The 22,138-nt window shown below is 39.8% G+C and overlaps 1 protein-coding gene across 4 annotated transcripts in view; it reads left to right on the forward strand.

Annotated features, from left to right (window-relative positions):
* Positions 1-22,138, forward strand: part of wnt9a (wingless-type MMTV integration site family, member 9A) — a 521,355-nt gene that overhangs the window by 432,084 nt on the left and 67,133 nt on the right. The window contains exon 3 of one of the 4 annotated variants that reach the window (XM_051928898.1): positions 8,661-8,923. The exons of the other annotated variants lie outside the window; for them this stretch is intronic. Within the exon in view, the coding sequence (XP_051784858.1) occupies positions 8,661-8,923 (263 nt within the window). The remainder of the gene's footprint in view (positions 1-8,660; positions 8,924-22,138) is intronic. 4 annotated transcript variants of the gene reach the window in all.

Genomic DNA, 22,138 nt, shown 5'->3' on the forward strand with positions numbered 1-22,138 from the left:
CTTAATTGAATTTAAAATTGAATCACGTCTTAAGGGCGAAGAAGGTGCCAGATCTAAATCTACCTTTAATGAAACAGAGAAAGGTTTCTTGGCTGCAAACAAAGGCAAGCATATGGCTTAGAATCAGGTTTGGATTAAAAACTGATTATAAAAAAACAACTTAAAAAAATGAATGAGATTAAATAAAGGATCTAAGGAATGACATATGATTTGATGGCTGGCCTTAGCTGTAGGTGAAAGAAAAATGTACAGGAAGGCACTGAGAATTTAGAGTAAAGGTCACAGAATTAAATGAGTCGAGGCTCCCCTAAAAGATCACCAAGTGCAAGGATACCAAGAGCCGAATAGTACAAAAATAATGGGATGTAGACTGGTATTTAAGTCCCTGTTGTAAAAAGTCTATGAAGTCATTAAGTCTATGAAATGTGGTAAAGCTGCAGGCCATGACCAGATAACAGCCAAATGTTAAAGCATGGCAGTTTGTTGTTGTTAAATTACTAACTGATTTGTTTAACAGCTGCTGGCAGGAAGAATGTGTACCCGAAGAATGATAACATTTTGGATTGCAGAAACTGCCGATGCATTACCCTTCTTGTCTGTCCCTGGCAAGGTCTTTTGTACTGTGTTACTTAGGTGGCTGCGTGATGCAACGGAAACAACATTAACAAACAGAACAAACATGATTTCATTCTGGTTGGTCATGCTGTGAGAAAATATTTACATTGTGTAACATCATTGAACAATGCCTTTAGTGACTTTGACCACTATCAATAAACTATATTGACTTTATGAAGGCCCTCAGCAGTGTGTACAAAGAGTCACTATGGCATATTGTCAGACTATATGGTATTCCACAGCGCTATGTAAATGTCTTCAAAGATAGGTACCCAAACTCCATCTACTGTGTGAAAACCAATATTGGCACAACTATATGGTATTCCACAATGCTATGTACTGTAAATGTCTTCAAAGATTTGTACTGAAACTCCAGCTACTGTGTGAAAACCAATATTGGCACAATTGACTAACATTTGTATGTCAAGGCTGCACATTGTCACCACTTTTGTTCTTGTTTGTGATTGATTTTGTTATGTGTCAAGCAGTAAACGGAGTACAGTGTGGTATGTAATGGAATGGACATTCAAGGCTGATAGACCTTGACTTCGCTGATGACATCACACTACTCGCAGAAACAAGAAACAGCCTTCAACATAAAACAAATAATTTAGAAAGGACTGCAGGCAAGGTTGGCTTATGAATTATCAGTAGTAAAACCAAGACCATGAAAATCAGCGTTAGTCAGCCAACAACAACCCAAATCGTGGTCAATCAAACTCCACTTGAAGAGGTCGACAATTTTACTTACCCTTGCAGTATTCTGATCAAAAATGGTGACAGTGAAGTTGAAATAAATCTCAGGATTAGGAAGGCTGCAGCAGTCTTTCAATGAATGCGCTCTATATGGTCATCGGCAAGTATTAACACCATTATCAAACTACATCTGTATAACTCTTATCGTCCTCCCTACTGTGACATATGCCAGCAAAACATGGAAAATCACCATGCAAATAGCTCAAAAACTGAATGTCTTTCATCAGAGTTGTTGATGAAGAATATTCTTGTCAGATATACAGACACATCTTGTAAAGCACTTTGAGCTTCATTGTTTGTTTGGAAATGTGCTATTGAAATAAATGTTATTAAATGCTCACTAAACAATGAGCTCAAATTGCAGTTAATAATAATAATAAAAACTTTATTTATATTGCAGCTTATCATACATTTACATGCAACTCAAGGTGCTTTCCACAGATTAATCAACAAAAACAAAATATACCACATTTACTTGTAGTATTATTACTAATTAATACTATGATAATTTCTAATAAATATAAGTATACTAATACAAAATCAACCAGGTATTGTTAAAAGCAAAATCTAACCACTAAAGTGCAAAACAAACCTTCATTCTTATAAGATAAAGGTTTTCTAATTAAAATATTTACACATTAAGGTTGACAGTAGAACAACTATATCTAATTAATATATATAAAAATTAATATATACAGAATATATCTACATCTTACCTAGGCATAGGTGCCTGGTAACCCATTGAGTAGAAACAGTTTGATGTTATTAAAGTTAATGAAAAGATACAAAAGCAAATAAAGCGGCCCATAGTGGTTTCAGTTGATTAAGGATGTAGATGACGTTCTTGATTCCTGAATGTGATTGTTTGACCAGATGACACGGAGGAAAGGAAAACAAAAACTTCCTACAACAGGCCATATAAGAAAACTAAACTTCTGCAGGGCCACGGTTGAAAGATAGAAACAAGCCAATCAAATAGTTGGGTCTGATGGTAATCAGTTTGTGCATCATGAAAGTCACAATGACTTAGGCTAGCTGGTCGCCCACCCTCCACTGGCACATCTGATACAGTTAGCATAGTCGATAAAAAGGTTTCCAAGTCCTCCTCATTTCCTCCAGTACCCCAGGTGACTCCAGAATAGAAAGCACTTTGAGCAGGTAGTGCCACCACACAGGATGGGAGACAAAAAACATAAAAAAGCAATGGATTGATGCTAGGTAATAATAATAATTCATTACATGTGTATAGCGCTTTTCTCAGTACTCAAAGCGCTATCCACACAGGTACTTATTAACACATCAAAGAGCTAAACTTATAATCAGATCACTATATTATGATATAATTACTGGAAAGCTAGAATAAAAATAAAATGTTTTTTATAAGTTTTTTAAAATGTTTCACAGATTTAGCCTGGCATATTTCTATTGGTAAATTATTCCAGATTTTAGGTGCATAAGAACAGAAACATGCCTCACCAATTCTTTTATGCTTAGATCTAAGAATAACGAGCAAACCAGAATTTGCAGATCTAAGACTGTGATTTGGTACATAAGGACAAACATTCTGAGATGTAGGTAGGGGCAAGATTGTTTAAAGCCTTATATACAAGTAGAAGTATTTTAGAAGTGACAAACAATTTAAATATATTAGTTTTGGGGACATATGCTGATATTTTTCATTTGTTTAAAATTCTTGCTGCCCAGAAACTCTTCAGCCAGTTGTTCAGGGAGTGAGCTTTGCTGAATGATTCATCATTCATTAGACTACTCTGGCTGCGGAGGTGAGAGGACGCTGGCGTTGATTGTTCGCCGCTTCTCCCTCTGACTCTTTGTTTAATGTTTTTATGTTTAATGTTTTTGCTATTATTTATATTTTACTAACTTTATTAATTTACTATTTTTCTTTTAGTGTTCATTAGTAAGTTTCGTATTATTTTTTTTTTTTTCTGAAAGCTTTCTTGTACTGTTTTAATCATTTGCCGTGGATTTTACGGATTTTATCAAGGTTTTGTTGCCTACTCACTTGCTGCCTGGATATACTGTTCTACCGTTTGCTGTGGACTTTATGGATTTTATTAAGTTATGTTAAGGTAAGCTTTTTGTTGTCTAATCACCTGTTGCCCGGATATACTGCTTTAGATTTTCGGGCGCTGTCTGGACAGCATTCCTCCCTACCTCTTCAGTCTGAATGGCGTTCAGATATTCTAACTCACAACTCCGCCGACTTAATCCTGCAACCACTCCTGAAATGAACATCTCCATCATCAAAGAACTGGGACTTCTTCGCCGTCCTCGTTACATTCACAGAGGATCCAGCCGAAAGTTCTTCTTCTATAACCACCCAAACTGTTCTACTACCAACATTCCTTCTTTCTGGTCATCTGTCGCACGTTTGACGCGTCATCAGAGCACAGTCGCTCCAATTACTATCAACACTGGAAGTATCGTGAGATCTCTGGACTCTAGCATGGGATACACCCGAGCCACTGACAGAAATATCGTGAGGTCTTCACATCCCCGGCTGGATTTATTTTGTGGAATGAATTCTAAGCTGCGTGGAGTGGATTTTAATGTTCTGTGTCCTGTACAGAGATTTACTTCACAGTCATTGGTTAAATTTGAACTATTTAACTCTCAATCTATCAGCAATAAATCCATACTGATTGAAGAACACATCAGGGAAAAAGGACTTGACTTCATGTGTTTGACAGAAACCTGGCACCAGTCAGAGGTTTACTCTGCCTTAAATGAAGCCTGTCCACTTGGCTACAGTTACTTGGAGGCAGCTCGCAGCACTGGGCGTGGTGGTGGAATAGCTGTTATCCACCGTCAGGACCTGGGGTTGTCCCCTATCTCGATACCTGCAATATCTTCCTGTGAGTGCCTTGCATTTAAATGTAAGCCCCCGTTTCCCCTGACTGTTCTCCTTATCTATCGACCTCCAAAACCCAATTCTGCCTTTATTCCGGAAATTACTGATCTTCTCACAACACTCTGTGCTACTTCTGCCAACATCATAATCTTAGGAGATATAAATATTCATGTTGACAATCCCACAGGTTATCTCACTGCTGATTTCCTTGAGCTGCTAGATTCTCTCAACCTACAACAACATGTTGATGTTCCCACACATTCTAGGGGTCACACTCTTGACTTGGTCATTGAGCGGCGGCTCAAGGCCTCTGGGCTGACTGTCCATAAACAGGCTTACAGAGAACACATGAGAGCGTATGCAGAAGCTCTGAAGGTTGCACGGTCCAAGTTTTATTCCACCATCATCAGAAATGGCTCCAGCAACCCTAAAAAACTTTTTTCAACCATAAATCATCTTGTCAAACCTCCTTTACCTGCCCATTCTGAGACCACTGATGACAGATGCAACATGTATATCAACTTTTTTAAACAAAAAGTTGATAATATCCGTTTACACCTCTCTACCAAGGATATCTTGCCCTTCCCAACTGTTGACTCATTGTCTGAGACCGTCCATCCTCTTTGCTCTTTCTCTGTTGCCACACGGGAAGAGGTGGAGGATGTCATCAGGAAAATGAAACCGTCTACTAGTTCCCTGGACCCTTTCCCCTCACCCTTGCTGAGGGCCAACATTTCTGCCATCTCTCCACTTATCACCAGGATAATAAATCAGTCCCTCCTGGCTGGCCATATTCCTTCTGCACTAAAAACTGCTGTCATCAGACCTCTACTGAAAAAATCCACCTTGGATCCTGAAGTTCTCTTCACGATCATCTCAAACTGAACAATCTGTTTGAAAAGTTTCAGTCTGGTTTTCGCCCTGGCCATAGCACCGAAACAGCCCTGGTCAGGGTCACCAATGATCTTCTGATGACGGCAGATACTGGTTCACCTTCACTACTTATCCTCCTTGACCTGACAGCTGCTTTTGACACAATAGACCATAACATCCTTCTTCACCGCCTGCAATACACTATTGGACTCTCAGGAATTGTTCTAAATTGGTTTACATCATACCTGACTGGCAGAACTGAGCATGTCGCCCTTGGCAGCGCAAAGTCCCCACACCCACAACGTCGCCTGTGGTGTTCCACAGAGCTCTGTGCTGGGCCCTATCCTTTTTACTATCTACATGCTCCCCCTTGGAACTGTCATTGGCAGACATGGTTTATCGTTCCATTGCTATGCCGATGACACTCAGCTTTACCTCAGGACTACTCCCACCTCCTCTACTGCTCCTCTGCCAACATCTACATTGTCTACCTGCCTGGAGGAGATAGAGGCATGGATGAGGCTCAATTTTCTTCAGTTGAACAGATCCAAAACAGAAGCCATCTTAGTTGGTACATCACATCATCTTCGCTCTTCTACCATCACCAGTATTACTTTCTCTGGCCAAAATATTCCTCTTTCCACATCTGTTACTAATTTGGGTGTTAGAATGGACTCCCAACTTACTTTTGACACCCACATCAAATATCTCTGTAAGTCATCTTTTTACCATCTCAAGAACATCGCCAAACTCCGCCCATTACTCACCCTGGCAGATGCAGAGAAGCTCGTCCATGCCTTTGTCTCTTCCAGGCTGGATTACTGTAATGCACTCCTCATTGGGATTCCTGGCAAGAGTATCCAGAGACTCCAGTATATTCAGAACAGCGCTGCCAGGATCCTGATGAGGGTGCGAAAGTATGATCACATCACCCCCAATCCTGAAAACCCTTCACTGGCTCCCTGTTTTCATTCAGAATAGAGTACAAGGTCTCCCTTCTTACCCATCAGTGCATTTATGGACATGCCCCTCTTTATCTACAGGAACTCCTTACCCCCCATAACTCCTTACGTTCCCTCCGCTCTGTACTCACTAACACTCTCAAGTCCCCAGAACTAAGCTCAGCAGCATGGGTGACAGGGCATTTTCATCGGTGGCGCCGAGGCTGTGGAATGCCCTCCCTGATTACCTGAGAGCCCCACAGTCGACTGAGGCCTTTAAGCGAAACCTAAAAACTCATCTTTTTAGAAAGTCATTTTGTTAAAGTATTTTATAGACTCTTCTGTTCTTTTTTATTTTATTATTCTATTTTTACTCTGTAGCACTTTTGGATTGCTAAAATATAAAGTGCAATATAAATAAAATTTATTATTATTATTATTATTATTATTATTATCTGATCTTCATCTGATCAGTATTGGAAGTAGTCCTAAGATAACGATCCTTGCAGATCTCTCCTTGATGGCATGAACAAACAATGAGAGTCCTTCATCAGGTACCTCCAACTTATGGTGCCGAATATCATTTACACCTACATGAAGAGCATTACTTCCAAATTGTCAGTGCTTGTGCTTCTCAAAGATTGTTAGTGCTTTTCTTTCAATATCCGAGACACAAGCTCCAGGGCAACAGAATGCAAAGGTGTTCTGGTCAGATAATACAATAATTAAAACGTCCTTACAAGGTGTAGGCAAGTCAGGGAAACAAAGAGGTCCGAAGCTGACACGGCCTGGTATCCGAGTGGTGTGTTGCAGTGTCAATGAAAGTGAGAATTCCAGAGTACTTTCGAGGGAGTCTTCTTGTAGTCTGGCTTTGCTTCAGGCAGGATTGTATGAATGAAACCACCACTTGTGGCAATTTCTTACCATGGCTGTCTCTGAGTCTGAGGAGATAGATTGTTGAAAATAGTGCTTGAGGAAAAGAAATCAAGAACCATAGAAACATGGAATAAGCTGCCAAGTAGTGTGGTAGATATTAGGACTTTAGAGACTTTTAAAACTAGACTCGGTTATTTTAGAAGAATTAAGTGGACAGGAATGGCAAACTTTGTTGGGCTGAATGGCCTGTTCTTGTCTAGATTGTCCTAATGTTCTATAAAGAGGAAGGCCAAGGTAAGTCAGGTTATATTACCTTAAAGATTATAAATCCTATCAAGAAATAATAAAAGAGTAGAAGACAGTATAAATGAGGAACTGTCAATCAAAAGACCTGACTTGGCAGATAACTAAAGAAGAAGACATTCATGGTTAAGATTTGTTCTTGGATTTCTTTCTTTAGATAGATATATACTTTATTAATCCCCAAGGGGAAATTCACATACTCCAGCAGCAGCATACTGATTAAAAAAATATTTATCAAAGAACAATAAAAACGCAGTGCAAGTTAAAAAAATATATACTTTAATATGGTGAGACCCCCTGCCATCCTCTGCTCCATGTCATAATAGACATGTTGTGCTTCTTCTGTTAAGAAAAATGTAAGGATCTACATCCAATCTTCCTGCGACCAATTACATTGCTGTCTGTTCAAAGATAAGAAGATGTACATCAACATCATCAGGTAGTCAAAACAAAATGAGTAGCCCTCAGGGCCTACCTGAATTGTGCATTGCATTGTGGCCTGTACCTGTAGTTGGTGCAATTATTCTTCCATATTCATTATGATTTCTTCCAGGTCCATGGGCTCCATCATCTTTCGGTCCAGCAATCTTGCTGACTACCCCACTGTAGAGACAAAAAAAAAAATAGGTCAGAATGAATAAGAAGGTTTGAGGTGCCAGCTAGTACTCTTGTTTAAAAGTGGTAAAAATAAAAGGCAGAACAAAAAAGCCAAAATTTAGCATGCTCAAAACAAAAGTGCTCCTGAGAGAAAAGCTCCATCCTCAGCTGCAGGTTCACTTTGAACACCAACTTACAGTGATTTCTAGATCTAGATCTGGGCACTAGCCCAGATGTGTCAAACCTTCAGTTTTCAAATCTAATTGTACTTCATGCTAAATCTTGGTCAACAGTTTTTGCAGAGATTAGAGATCCAATTAAAATAGATTTTCTCCAGCTGCCAAGGAAAGAAAAGTTAATACAAAGTTAACAAAGGATAGATTTTATTTTAGTGTCACTCTGTACATAACATGCCATAACATTTTAAAAACTATGTAATTCAGTTTAAGGTCATGGGGGACTTGTAGACTTTTCTGCCAACATCTGGTGTAATATAATAAACAGTCCTGGAAAGATCACCAGACCATTGCAGGGCACAAAGACATGCACACACCCTCAGCCACACAGGGCCATTTTTGAGTATGGCCAAGTAACCAAACATGCAGGTATTTGGGCTATGGCAGAAAAACTCCAGTATGGAGAAAAAAAAAAAACCCATGCAGATAATGCTTTACAGTGATAAGACAGTGAATTCAAACACGGGGCAGAGAAAACAGTAGGGTCCTAATTACTACACCACCTTCTGCTTCTGTGTTTGTGCAATTTTAGTATTTGAGTAATTTATTTTTAAATAAATCATTCTTAATTATTTATTTTCCCTTTCTTAGGTTTTAAAGAAACCGCATTTTTGTATGCAATTTCTTCAGCGGGTCTGACTCATGCTATGGCAAAAGCCTGCAGTGCCGGCAGAATGGAGCGATGTACATGTGATGAGGCACCTGACCTTGAAAACAGAAAGGCCTGGCAATGGGGTGGCTGTGGAGATAACCTCAAATACAGCAATAAGTTTGTAAAGGAGTTCTTAAGCAAAAAATCAAACAAAGATTTACGGGCTCGAATGGATCTGCACAATACAAATGTGGGAATGAAGGTAAATTGAAACTTGTTTACAACTCTTCATTACAATCTATTTTTAATTTCCTTGTTGGGTTATTTTAATTGTTTTGAATTATAAACAAATAAATAGATTTACTGCTATTTAGTCAAACCTAAGTTTTTTAAGTACTTCTTAAAACACTTCAATTAGACCAGGTAATTATTTTCATAAAGGTAGTTTACTATTTTGGAATAAATAATTAATTTAGTTTCTTCACATACTGTAAGCATCAGTTTTGGACTTACTTACAAGGCATGTTTTTGATATATGGAATGAATTACAATAAGAAATAAAACCTAATAGTAGCTCTTAACTAGTGCACTACAGTGCCACAATTTATGTGCAGTCTGTGTGTGTGTGCGTGTGTGTGTGTGTGTATAAAACATATGGCCTATACTCCTTGTCTCTTCTAATCTAATAAACCTGAATGGCAAGATATTGTAGAATCAAAAGGAGAGATAATCATGGGTGCTTTTTTAGGTAATACTTGTGTATACTACTTATTCACATTTAGTGGTGCATCCAATTAGTGTGTGCCATTAATATGTATAACTTATATTGGCATCATGATTTTTAATACTGCATTCTTATAAGTGTACAATATGTAAAATATACATACACACAATGTCAGTTGAGAAAATTACATGGATTCATTGTGGCCTATAAACTGAAAAAAACACTGGCCCTTTCAGTGCTATACAAGCAAAAAGAGAACCCCTCAAATTGCACAAGATACCAGAATTTCCATGGCTAAAATCAGGAGCTTATATTTTTGAGCTACATGGACAGTTTCTTGTAATTGTAGGCTACCTGACTAAATATCCATAACTGCTAAGCATACCAGATAAAACTGCCTATGTAATCATTATGAAAATGAAGTTAGTCTTTGCCAGGCATAGGATTCCCAAAGAGGTACGGAGTGACCATGTTCCCTTTTCTAGCTATGAAATTCAGAAATTTGCAGTTGCTTGGGGAATTAAGCTCACGCACTCGAGTCCTGGATATCCACAGTCTAATGGACTTGCAGAGTGCACGGTGAAGACGGTGAAACAACCTCTGTCCCCAGAATTGGGTTACAACTATAGTTAATTTTTGGGATATGAGATTCTTCCAAACAAACAAAAAATGTTTTTTGGGCACTGGTTAATCATGAATGGATAATGCAGTATACTATCAGTTGTTAACAAATATTTTTTCCATTAACCAGTACATATTTCAGTGTTTTAGTGTAAGTTTAAAGTCTGTCAAATATAAAACGGATGGATGTGTATGTTCAAATATTTCTGGGTTTGATTAGAACATGTGCCAATTGATACACAACTGGGTGTGGCAGCAGCAATTGTGGAGTAGTTACAACTTAATAAAGTAAAAGGTAATAACCTAAACACGTGTATGTGAATATTTTTCTGGTGTAGTATCTAAGACGCTCACAACTAAAAAAAGAAACACGACAGTTGTATTCATGTTCAATGGCATCATTACAGCATCATTTTGCTTGTGGCTCCATTTTGTGTTGACTTTTATGGCCAAGGCCATATTGTCTATAGCTGCTATGCCATTTGCTGGTTATGTGACACACAGATTTTTTTTTTTTATTTATTTTTTTTTTTTTTTATCATTCCCCGTATATATGAGAAGACAGCACAGGATGTTTGCCATTATGGCTTTGGATACCACACATTACTTCCATGTGCCTTTTTAGAGTAGTGGAAGCTTGTAGGTATTACTCTGTCAATTTGTTGTTTGATTCTCCTTCTGTTTCCCTTTATTCAGACCTCTCATCTATCCTTTGACTAAAGTTCTCCTGTTCTAGAACTGTTTTTTTCCTGATCTCCTGGTCACATATTCTCTTGTTCTCAAAAGTGTTGTTTGAAAAAGCTATGATCAGTAAAATTGAGCAGTTCATTATTGTGTAATGAACTTTGCATAGGCAAACAGATGAACAATCAGTTACCGTTGCTCCTTTAATGAGATCATTTACTTGGTTTGTAAGTTACAAATTCATATTAAAAAAAAAAACATAGGAAAATAATTTCTAAAGGTAATGACTTAGTAGTTCCTTCGAGATCAGGAGGCCAAGGAACACAAGAGGTGTATGATTGAGGGATTATGGTATTATTTTGGTTCAGTTGGACATTTGATAGCTAGGTGTCCTAAACTTGAGAACAGACTTAATCACCTGTTATACTGTATATGGAAGTAGGAAGTGTAGGCACTTGTTAATCCCTTTATAAGAACAGTCTTTGGGTGCCAGTTTTGGTACAAAACTGTATATTTAAGTATTGGTTGTTTTTGGTTCTGTGTAGTGCTTTATTAGTTCTAGCCTCTTATACCAACTACAAATTCCTGAAAATCCACTTAAAGGTAAAACTCATATTTCATCAACTAATGGGAGCAAATTGGAAAAGGCCATAGAGAATATATCTCCCCAGTGTTAACATATGCAGTACATGTATTGTGTTATCACCCTAAAACAATGACCTTTTATGTATTAGAAATAGGTCTTCTGTGAATAAACTTTACTCAAATTTTATTTTCTTAATCGACTAGTTATCCCTGCCATTCTCTCACATTCTGACATACTACAACTCTGAATTTTGAGTAGGCTAATCATGGTGACGGCTGTACCAAATGCAGAGGAAGGAGGTTCCTCCAAATATCTGGTAAAATTCTCTTCTGCGTGGGAGTACTTCACCCAAAAATCTGAAAAAATGGTTGTTAAAAAACAGATGGTATTTCACAACCTATTTACTCAATGCATGAACACTTGAAGAGGATGCACTTTGGAACTAAAGCACAGGACAAGTCAATAATAATGTAAGTAGCAAATTTACACCTACTGTATCTGTTCAGCAGTAGTTCTTTAAGTGCTGTGAAGCTGGTTAGCTTGAGAAATTTATGATAGTGATTAGCATTGGGATGAAAGATACAACCATAAGGTTTCTTTGGACAAAACAGATAAATTGTCTGCTAAATATCATTTGCCACCACTACTTGTGAGTGCAATGAAGTTAAAAAAAAATGTCAATTCAAGTCAAGTTGGGGAGCATGCACTGGTACACTATGTTGCCGCACCCACTACACGACGAAACAGATACCGGTTGGCAACCCCCCAGGCAGACACACGGTCCATCCCCACCCTCCGGAAATGACCCTCTGTCTGCCGCAGCCAGGTGTTACATGGGCGACCCCTTGGCCTGGTCCAGCCTTTCGGGTCCCCAACAATGAGGATCTTACGAGCCAGGTGACCCTCAGGGAAACGCGCCATATGGCCGTAGTGAAGTAAATAACGTTTCCTCAAAATGCAGGTATTGTGCCTCATTCGAGACTCCATGAGCAACCGCTCATTCGACACAAAGTCAAACCAATGGTACCCAAGGATTTTCCGAAGAGACACAGTACCAAAGGAGTCCAGTCTTCGTCTCAGATCACTGGATAGCGTCCGTGCCTCGCAACCATATAGCAAGACAGGAAGTAGCAGGACTCTAAAGACTTGGACCTTTGTTCTTTTGCAATGATATCGGGAGCACCACACACCCCTTTCCAGCAACCTCATGACCTCCCATGCTCTCCCAATCTGTCTACTGACCCCATAGGAAGAGTCCCAAGAGACATGAATGTCACTGCCAAGGTATACTAGAGTACACAGTACAAGGTATACTTTCAGTTCTCAGGCTAGTTAAATATGATAGACTAGCATGTTAAATGCTAACTTTATTTAGTCAGAATTGCATTTGCTTTAACTCTTTAACTGTGACTCTGTGGATCTGAAAGAAAATTGGCAGTTGTCAAAATTGATAAGTAATAACATCCTGTATAAACATACATCAGCTTTATAAAGCTGTTTTTTGGGTATATTCTCCAATCTTTAAACTGTAAGTAAACCACAATCAATATATTATCAGGCTGACTCAAGAAGGTGCATTTTTTTTATTCTAGCACAGTTGATGCAAACTTAACTGAAGAGAGTTTGCAGCATAGCATCGTGCAGGTGTCTGCCTGCAGGGAAGCTTGTTGCTGGCATATTGGCTTTTTTGTAAAGAAACATTTGCAGTTAATACTGCCAAATATGCAGACCATACAGCTCAGCAAAACCCTGCTTTTAACCTTAAAAAAGGTATGTACCTCTTGAGTAAAATGGCTCTGGGCTCTTTCCACATTTTCTCTTAAGTCCGTGCGGACAGGTTGATGTCTGTCCAGCCACTCACATATTGCAGAAAGGGTTAGAAGAACAATGTGCCACCTATGAAGTGTTCTTCTGTGTAAATATTTTCTCCCACTTCTTTATTTCCATGATGAAAAAATGATTAATTTTTTTTAGCAGATTAACTGTTCCCGAGAGACCTCAAGTTTATGGTGCACAGGATTTTTGATGTATTATTAATGTTCACTTATTGGGGGGTAACATACTGGTAAAAACATCTAGGGTTGCTTTTAAAAAAAGTGAAAAGGTGTGGATAAATGTCAAGAGTGTAAAATTAACAAACAGATTTACATGCGTATTGTCATTCCTGCTCGTCAGCAGTGTTATAAATAACGAATAAATGTTTAAACATGATGATGCGATTAACAAGCAACAGGAATAAAAAAAATGCTCATTGTGCAGTCATGGCTGTTAAGAACAATGTGCAAAGCTGTACCAAAGTTGGCAGTGCCAAAATTAACTAATACTAAAAGGCTTAAGTTATAATCATTTAATGCCAGCTGAAAAAGTATAGAATATTGTTTTTGCCTCAGTCTTCCCTTCAAGAGTTTCACATCTCCTGCAATATGATTTCAATTGATATTATTTATACTTTTAAAAACATTACTAAGCTGCTGTATGAAAAAAATGCCTATACTGTATTTATGATGTCTATGAATAACATCCATCTCAATTTAAAGATGGATTTTAAAACAAAATCCGTGTGAAATGAGTCTTAGAGTGGATTTACTGTAACATTAATTTTCAAAATAACCCAAAATCCTAATTATTTGGTCTTGTTTCAAGTTGGACTGCTGACATTCAGTTATGTTAATGAGTCCAATAATCAGACATACTGTATAATGTTAATGCCTTTTTGAGTTAAGTGTTGTATTGTTTGTCTTCTTGCTACAGCTTTTTTAGTTTGGCTTTTTTATATCCTAATGTTTTTAAATTTCTATGCATGTCTACCTGAACTATTTGGATAAGAAATAGTTATTAGATTAATTAATTTATTCATAAAATAGTTTTAGATTGTTTACAAAATAATCATTTGTGGTGGCCCTAAATAGAAACCTTTGAACCTAAAGTTGTATTAGAATTTTCTTTCCTTTAAAAGCATTCTCCACCTATTACTTCATTTGTAAAGAAATAATAGCCTGGAGACAGGACTGTTTTCATGCATGTACTGACAGAATTCAACCACTTGCCTGCTGTTTGACTGAAATTTTGTCTTTGGAGTATCAACTGCTTTGTGTTCAGCAAACAAAAGTCTTTGTTACATTCCAAGCACCATTTATATGATAGCCAGAAACTAAAGCTATTGGTAAGTATACAGGTGCTGGTCATAAAATTAGAATATCATGACAAAGTTGATTTATTTCAGTAATTCCATTCAAAAAGTGAAACTTGTATATTAGATTCATTCATTACACACAGACTGATGTATTTCAAATGTTTATTTCTTTTAATTTTGTTGATTATAACTGACAACTAATGAAAGTCCCAAACTCAGTATCTCGGAAAATTAGAATATTGTGAAAAGGTTCAATATTGAAGACACCTGGTGCCACACTCTAATCAGCTAATTAACTCAAAGCACCTGCAAAAGCCTTTAAATGGTCTCTCAGTCTAGTTCTGTAGGCTACACAATCATGGGGAAGACTGCTGACTTGACAGTTGTCCAAAAGATGACCATTGACACCTTGCACAAGGAGGGCAAGACACAAAAGGTCATTGCTAAAGAGGCTGGCTGTTCACAGAGCTGTGTGACCAAGCACATTAATAGAGAGGCAAAGGGAAGGACAAGATATGGTAGAAAAAAGTGTACAAGCAATAGGGATAACCGCACCCTGGAGAGGATTGTGAAACAAAACCCATTCAAAAATGTGGGGGAAATTCACAAAGAGTGGACTGCAGCTGGAGTCAGTGCTTCAAGAACCACCACGCACAGACGTATGCAAGACATGGGTTTCAGTTGTCGCATTCCTTGTGTCAAGCCAGTCTTGAACAAGAGACAGCGTCAGAAGCGTCTCGCCTTTGGACTGCTGCTGAGTGGTCCAAAGTTATGTTCTCTGATGAAAGTAAATTTTGCATTTCCTTTGGAAATCAAGGTCCCAGAGTCTGGAGGAAGAGAGGAGAGGCACAGAATCCACGTTGTGTGAGGTCCAGTGTAAAGTTTCCACAGTCAGTGATGGTTTGGGGTGCCATGTCATCTGCTGGTGTTGGTCCATTGTGTTTTCTGAGGTCCAAGGTCAACGCAGCCATCTACCAGGAAGTTTTAGAGCACTTCATGCTTCCTGCTGCTGCTGAACTTTATGGAGATGCAGATTTCATTTTCCAACAGGACCTGGCACCTGCACACAGTGCCAAAGCTACCAGTACCTGGTTTAAGGACCATGGTATCCCTGTTCTTGATTGGCCAGCAAACTCGCCTGACCTTAACCCCATAGCAAATCTATGGGGTATTGTGAAGAGGAAGATGCAATACGCCAGACCCAACAATTCAGAAGAGCTGAAGGCCACTATCAGACCAACATGGGCTCTCATAACACCTGAGCAGTGCCACAGACTGATCAACTCCATGCCACGCCGCATTGCTGCAGTAATCCAGGCCAAAGGAGCCCCAACTAAATATTGAGTGCTGTACATGCTCATACTTTTCATGTTCATACCTTTCAGTTGGCCAACATTTCTAAAAATCCTTTTTTTGCATTGGTCTTAATTGATATTCTAATTTTCCGAGATACTGAATTTGGGACTTTCATTAGTTGTCAGTTATAATCATCAAAATTAAAAGAAATAAACATTTGAAATACATCAGTCTGTGTGTAATGAATGAATCTAATATACAAGTTTCACTTTTTGAATGGAATTACTGAAATAAATCAACTTTGTCATGATATTCTAATTTTATGACCAGCACCTGTACATAAAACCATTTGGCTATTGGTTTTATTAGACCCTGTAGTAGTTATAGGATCTATCTTTTATTTGGGAAAAAGTTCATTTATATCCTGCATTGTCAACTGATAGATTAAAAAAATAACAGTCAAAAAATAAATACCCCTGTTGATTTAATTTCTATTCAATCAGAAAAAAACTAGGAAAGAGTATTGAATTCGGGTCCTGATTCCCTTTTCATTGAACAATGAAGACTCTAGAAAACTGTTGATCTTATTAGAGATACTTCTGTTGGCCTACAATGCCACACATGTAAGAAGAGGTCATCCACCTTAAGCTAAGCATGTTTGGGCCGGGCCAGTACTTGAATGAGAGAGCATCTAGGAAACGTTTGGGTTGCTGCTAGAAGAGGTGTTGATGAGGCCAGCAGGGGGCACTAACCATGTGGTGTGAATGTGGTTCCTAATGCCCCAATACAGTGATATGAGACACTGTGGTGTAAAAATGGGTCTGTCCTTCGGATGAGATGTAAAACCAAGGTCCTGACTCTCTGTGGTTTTAAAAGATCCCTGGGTATCTTTTGTATACCGATGTCCATGCCCTCCATGGTCCAGTCATTTTTGCCCAATAATCATCCCCTGTCTCTAACTGACTATCTTTCTCACTACTTCACCATCTAATACAGTAGCTCATGGGAGGTGAGCATATTGGCATAAAAATGGCTGCCGTGGCATCATCCAGATAGAGGTTACAAATTGTGGTGGCTGAAGTGATTCCCCACTCAATATGAAAAGCGCTATGAATAGTGAGAAAGTACTATATAAATGTAAAGAATTATTATTATTACAATAAATCAGGAAATAGAAAACACATATTTTGGCCTGTGGTCCGGCAAAATCCATGTAGAGTTGCTGCTGTTTCTCCCCACAATAAACAACCTATGGGAGGAGATGACTGATCTTACTACTTCACAGAGTTTAACTGCCATCTTGGTTATAGTGAAACACTGTTCAAGCAGCACACATTATGCATTTGAAAAACTGCCAGCTGCAAAGAAGTTAGCAGAAAGTTTTCTTATAGAATTTAGGTTTCTAATATGGATCACAGTTTCTTTTAAGGTTCTGGCACAATGTACTGTATGTACCCAGGTCAACCTTATTTCTGGGAAAGTAACAGGCAGGGTGAAAGGGTGAATCTGGATTGGGAGAAATTCCCTAGGTGTACTGTTGATGCCTTTCTGTCTAACTGAAAAGACCTGTAAATTGTAGCAGAATTCTCCCTAAAAACATCTAGCATCTCCCTAACTCTTACACAGTTCTGCCATTGGCACATCACCCTTTGCATGTTTGCATGGGTACATAACAACCCTACTAGAATGACACACTGTCAGTTCAGGTCTGCCTAGTATTACTGGCTTTCTCACTAGGCCTCACTAGGAAGAACTGTTGATGTTAAAGAAGGATACCTTCAAAATATAGTATTGGATAGAATGTGTGGCTTGAGCTATGAAATATACAATGCTTTAAATTCATATGCATTTAGTTTATTCTATGTGTGTATGTATGTATGTGTGTGTATATATATATATATATAATAGTGATGGAAACCCGGGCATCAAACAGCCCAAACCCCAACACAAGCACAGTCCTGTGTTAAAATAAAGGCTAGTTTATTTACCAAATTCCCTTCAAATATGTCACAAGAAGCACAAAAACACTTGATTTGTCTCTCTACATTAATTTTCTCACCACCGCACTGCCCTTCTCCAATCAATTGTTGCCTCTCTACTTCCCAGCTCCGACTCGCTTGGATAAGGGAGTGCGGTCCCTTTTATTACAGACCCGGGAGTACTTCCGGTGCCAGGGTGATTGCCCAATTGAAGTACTTCTGGGTCACACGGAAGTCCATCATCACAGTAGGGAGCTTGTTTCCCTGCAGCGCCCTTTTGCGGCACCCCATGACCCCAGGACTGCTGCCATCTAGCGTGCTGGGGGAATAAAAACTCCCCAGCAATATCTCTCCCTTTAAAGGGGCTGACCGTCCATTTCTTCCTTCTGGGTCTGCTTCCTGTTTCCTTCCGGGCCGGAATGCCTGTCCAGCCCATGTGACATCTACTATATATATATTGTCACACACGTGCGAGTAGGAGTCAACTGTAACGGTCGACCGGAATATGTGTATGTCCCTGTAAGTTTGTACCTTTACCCATACCTGTTTTAGTGGTATGCCTTAATGTGTAGGGCCGGCCCTTTATACAGAGGGAGGGGAGCACCTGGCTTGGAGGGCCAACAGACAGTACGGGGAGGAGCTATCAATATGTAAATATTTGGCGGGAAAAAAGAAAAAGAGAAGAGCTAGGAGAGAGGAGGAGGCCATAACAGATAAAGGCACGAGGGAAAGGATTAACACCTCTTGGATATGTTGGATATCGTCAGGTGAACCTGGGTTCATTTCCAGTCAAATTATTTTTACTTTTGGGAGGTATTGGTGGCACGTACGAGGAGCCAGTTGACTAAATTTCATCCACTGTATTTCATTTTGCCACTCACAAGTCGACTGAGAGCATTGAGCAGAGGTTTGCCGACTCTTGTGCAATGCCGGAGCGAGGTGAATTGCTAGGTCGCCACGTTACGGTCAGAGTATATACTTTATATATTTCGACTCCCAAGAGCCAGGGTCGGGAATCTATGGATGCCTCACTGAACTTGCAGCCCCCATGGGCAGAGGTACAGGAGCACATGGACGAGCTTAGAGTCCGGCTAGATGAAATGACTGAAGGAGCGGTAGCTCGGGAAGAAGCTCTGCATGGATACGTGGATTCGGCGGTGGGCGATTTGCATGAGTGAGTGCATGTACGTCTAAGAAGTCTGGAACAAAAGCTGGTAGACTGCCTACTGCGGCGCGATCAGCAATGGGAGGTAGAAATACAGGACACGATGAGGAGGAGTATTGCTACGTACTTTCAAACTCTGCGCCGATCAACGCCATTGGTTGAAGCGCGGCTGTCCTACTCCTCTACTGCTGCAGCTGCTGTACGGCTGGAGTTTGCAAAACTGGAAGCTTCCTGTAAATCGGCAGAGGTGCTTCAATTTATTGAACAAGCAGACATGTTTTTAGAACTGTACCCATTAGCGCTAGCTGAATTGATGGGCTTCTTGAGTACGTCTCTACAGTGACCAGCGCGCCACTGGTGGCAGGCGGAAAAGAATAATATTAAGGACTGGGCATCTTTCTGTACCGCTGTTTTGAAAGCCTTCTTACTGGCTGACTACCAAACTGAACTTGAAGAACAGCTCCTGGCTGCTCGGCAGGGTCTATCGCAACCCATCAGAGACTTTGTTTACGAATACCGTACGCTCTGTCTAAAATGGAACCCCAATATGTCAGAAGAACACATGGTTAGACGAATTCTTCGTGCTTGTAACCCGCGGCTTGCTGTAGCACATAGGGGCACAGTGAGTTCAGTACAGTCCATGGTAAAAATCGGATCCTTGATTGAGAAGGATTGGGCTGCTATGAGGGGTAAAAAAGATCCTCCCAGAGAAACTTCTAGCAGAGATGCACACAAGGTCAGATATCCAAAGGACAAGGATCGGTCAGTTGGGGCTGAGCTCACCATGTTATGCACATAGTTGCCCTCACTAGTGGTACCGGTGAGTGTGCGGGACATCATTGGGGATGCTGTCATTGATACAGGGAGCACCTTTACCTTAATTAATCGCAGCTTGTGGGAAAAATTAAAGTTGCCCGGCGAGCTGCTTAAGGGAGGTGGCACAGTAAAGTTCTTCTTGGCAGACGGGCGAGCATATCGGGATAATGGCAAGGTTCTGATGCAGTTTAGATTGCAAAATATATCTTGGGAAGTCGAGGTGTATGTCTTGGAGGATGCATTCCTGTCTATGCCACTGCTCCTAGGGCAGGATTCCATCATGGCAGCCGACATCATTTTGCACCCAAGGACTCATGAATACGTAATGCCTGGTGTGTTCAGTTTTAAGGTAAGAGGGCGTGATGAATTACAGTGGCTAAAAGTAAATTACTATTTCGCAGTACCAGTTAAAGATATCAGCCCTATGGAGGACAGCATTTGTTCTCAGCCCTGCGAGGTGCAACCTATTCTGAGGAGATGGCCCATGGTATGGACGGACAAACATGGGCGTACAGAGGTTATTCACCATCATATATACTCCGTTGATGAAGTCCCTGTCCGTCAGAGAGCTTACAGGATCTCTCCTATAAAGAGAAAGGTTATTAATGAGTGGGTTGATCGTATGCTGCTGGAAGGTATTCTTGAAACCTCTATCTCCGCCTGGGCATCTCCGGTGGTTTTGGTGCGTAAGCCGAATGGAACCTTTCGCTTTTGTGTGGATTACCGTGGGCTAAATGCCAAAACTACCAGTAACGCCTATCCTATGCCCCTGGTGCATGAAATTTTATAATCCTTACAAAGCGCAGTGGTTTTTAGCACTCTGGATTTACAATCGGGATATTGGCAGGTATGCATGGGAGAAGACAGTGTGGCCAAGACTGCAGTGATCACTCCTGATGGCTTATGTAAATATTTGGCGGGAAAAAAGAAAAAGAGAAGAGCTAGGAGAGAGGAGGAGGCCATAACAGAAAAAGGCACGAGGGAAAGGATTAACACCTCTTGGATATCGTCAGGTGAACCTGGGTTAATTTCCAGTCAAATTATTTTTACTTTCCGGAGGAAGGCATACGGGAGAGGACTTGACGGGCCAGCACAAGGAACAGTTAATCAGTACGTTTCCCGGAATAAGAGATATGGTCGGCAACTCATTCCCCAATACAGACTGAGCTCAACGCTACCATACAGATAAGATTTAAAAGACTATAATCCATTGTTTTTTTTGTTGTGTTTCCATTTGCTCAAATCTTTATTAGTAATGTATACTTTCAAGTGTTTGTGTCGTGATTTGTGTGGGGAGGGGAAGCGCTGCAGCGCGATATTATGTATATAAGGTTTTCTTTGTTGTTGTTACAGTGATCATGTGTATTGTCTTCCAGTAATCATTTTTACTTGACCCTGCTTTCACTGGTGTGTCTATATAATTGAAGTGGTGTAGCAGAAAAGTAGTGTTGGTCACTCGTGCCCCAGATTATTTATTTTCTTTTTCTTTTGCTGCCTGTCAAGGAGGGCAGCGCGTATTATAATCGTGCCGGATCTGAGAGTGGCACAAACTAAAGGGCCTGAATAATGGCAATTCCATGTCCAACCAGGGGGCAGCGGGTGTGCACTAACTGTCTTTCTCGATCCTTTGCAGACCATTCTCGGGGAAATCCAGCAGGGTTCCGGCACCTTAAATGAAGTCAATTCTGGTTCTGGCGCATTTGATGACATCACTTTTCTGGTCCCACCTCTGATGATGTCACTTCGGGTTGAGCCGATTCAATATCGGCAGTTCTGTTTTGGATTCAGTCTTGTGAACAACTCACAATCTTTCACTACCTTTTTGCAGCCAAGGCACATTATACGGGTGGCTGCCCCAAACCTTTATGACAATAATTTATTTTTTGACAAATAAACACATATGCTATTTCTATCTGTGGAATAAGTAAGTACCCCCCTTGGCTCTAACAGCTGGTATTAACACTTCTGGCAGAACCAAACTCAAGTACAGTACACCCCCAAAATTCGCGGGGGTTACGTTCCTAGAGCACCCACGAATTTTGGATGTGGTTAAAAAAAATGCCTATTTTCATAGTTTAAACCTTAAATATGCCCCCAAAACACTTTAATTTCAAACTCAGCTTAATACATTACCTAAAAATAAGGAATGTAAAGATAAACCTGTATAATGTACTGCTATGTTTCCTGCAGTGCTAGAATGTAAAATGCCAATGTTACCGCTATATGTACTGTAGTTCATGCAAGCATGTTTTCATTCCCAGAAGCCTTAGATGGTGCAGCTCGTTTCGGCGGCATCTTGGGGCTTTAACCCTTAAACTGGTTACTGCATCTCTGGACGCCAAATACCTTTTTTGCTTCACTTTAAGTAAACGCCACAATTAACAAAGAAAAAGTGAAATTTTAATGGAACACTTTTTTTCATGCAAAGAGCATCACAATTACTGCAACACTGATCATTTTACAAACTGCTAAT

Source organism: Erpetoichthys calabaricus, chromosome 6, assembly GCF_900747795.2.
Source record: "Erpetoichthys calabaricus chromosome 6, fErpCal1.3, whole genome shotgun sequence".
In the NCBI taxonomy this organism is placed as follows: Eukaryota; Metazoa; Chordata; class Cladistia; order Polypteriformes; family Polypteridae; genus Erpetoichthys; species Erpetoichthys calabaricus.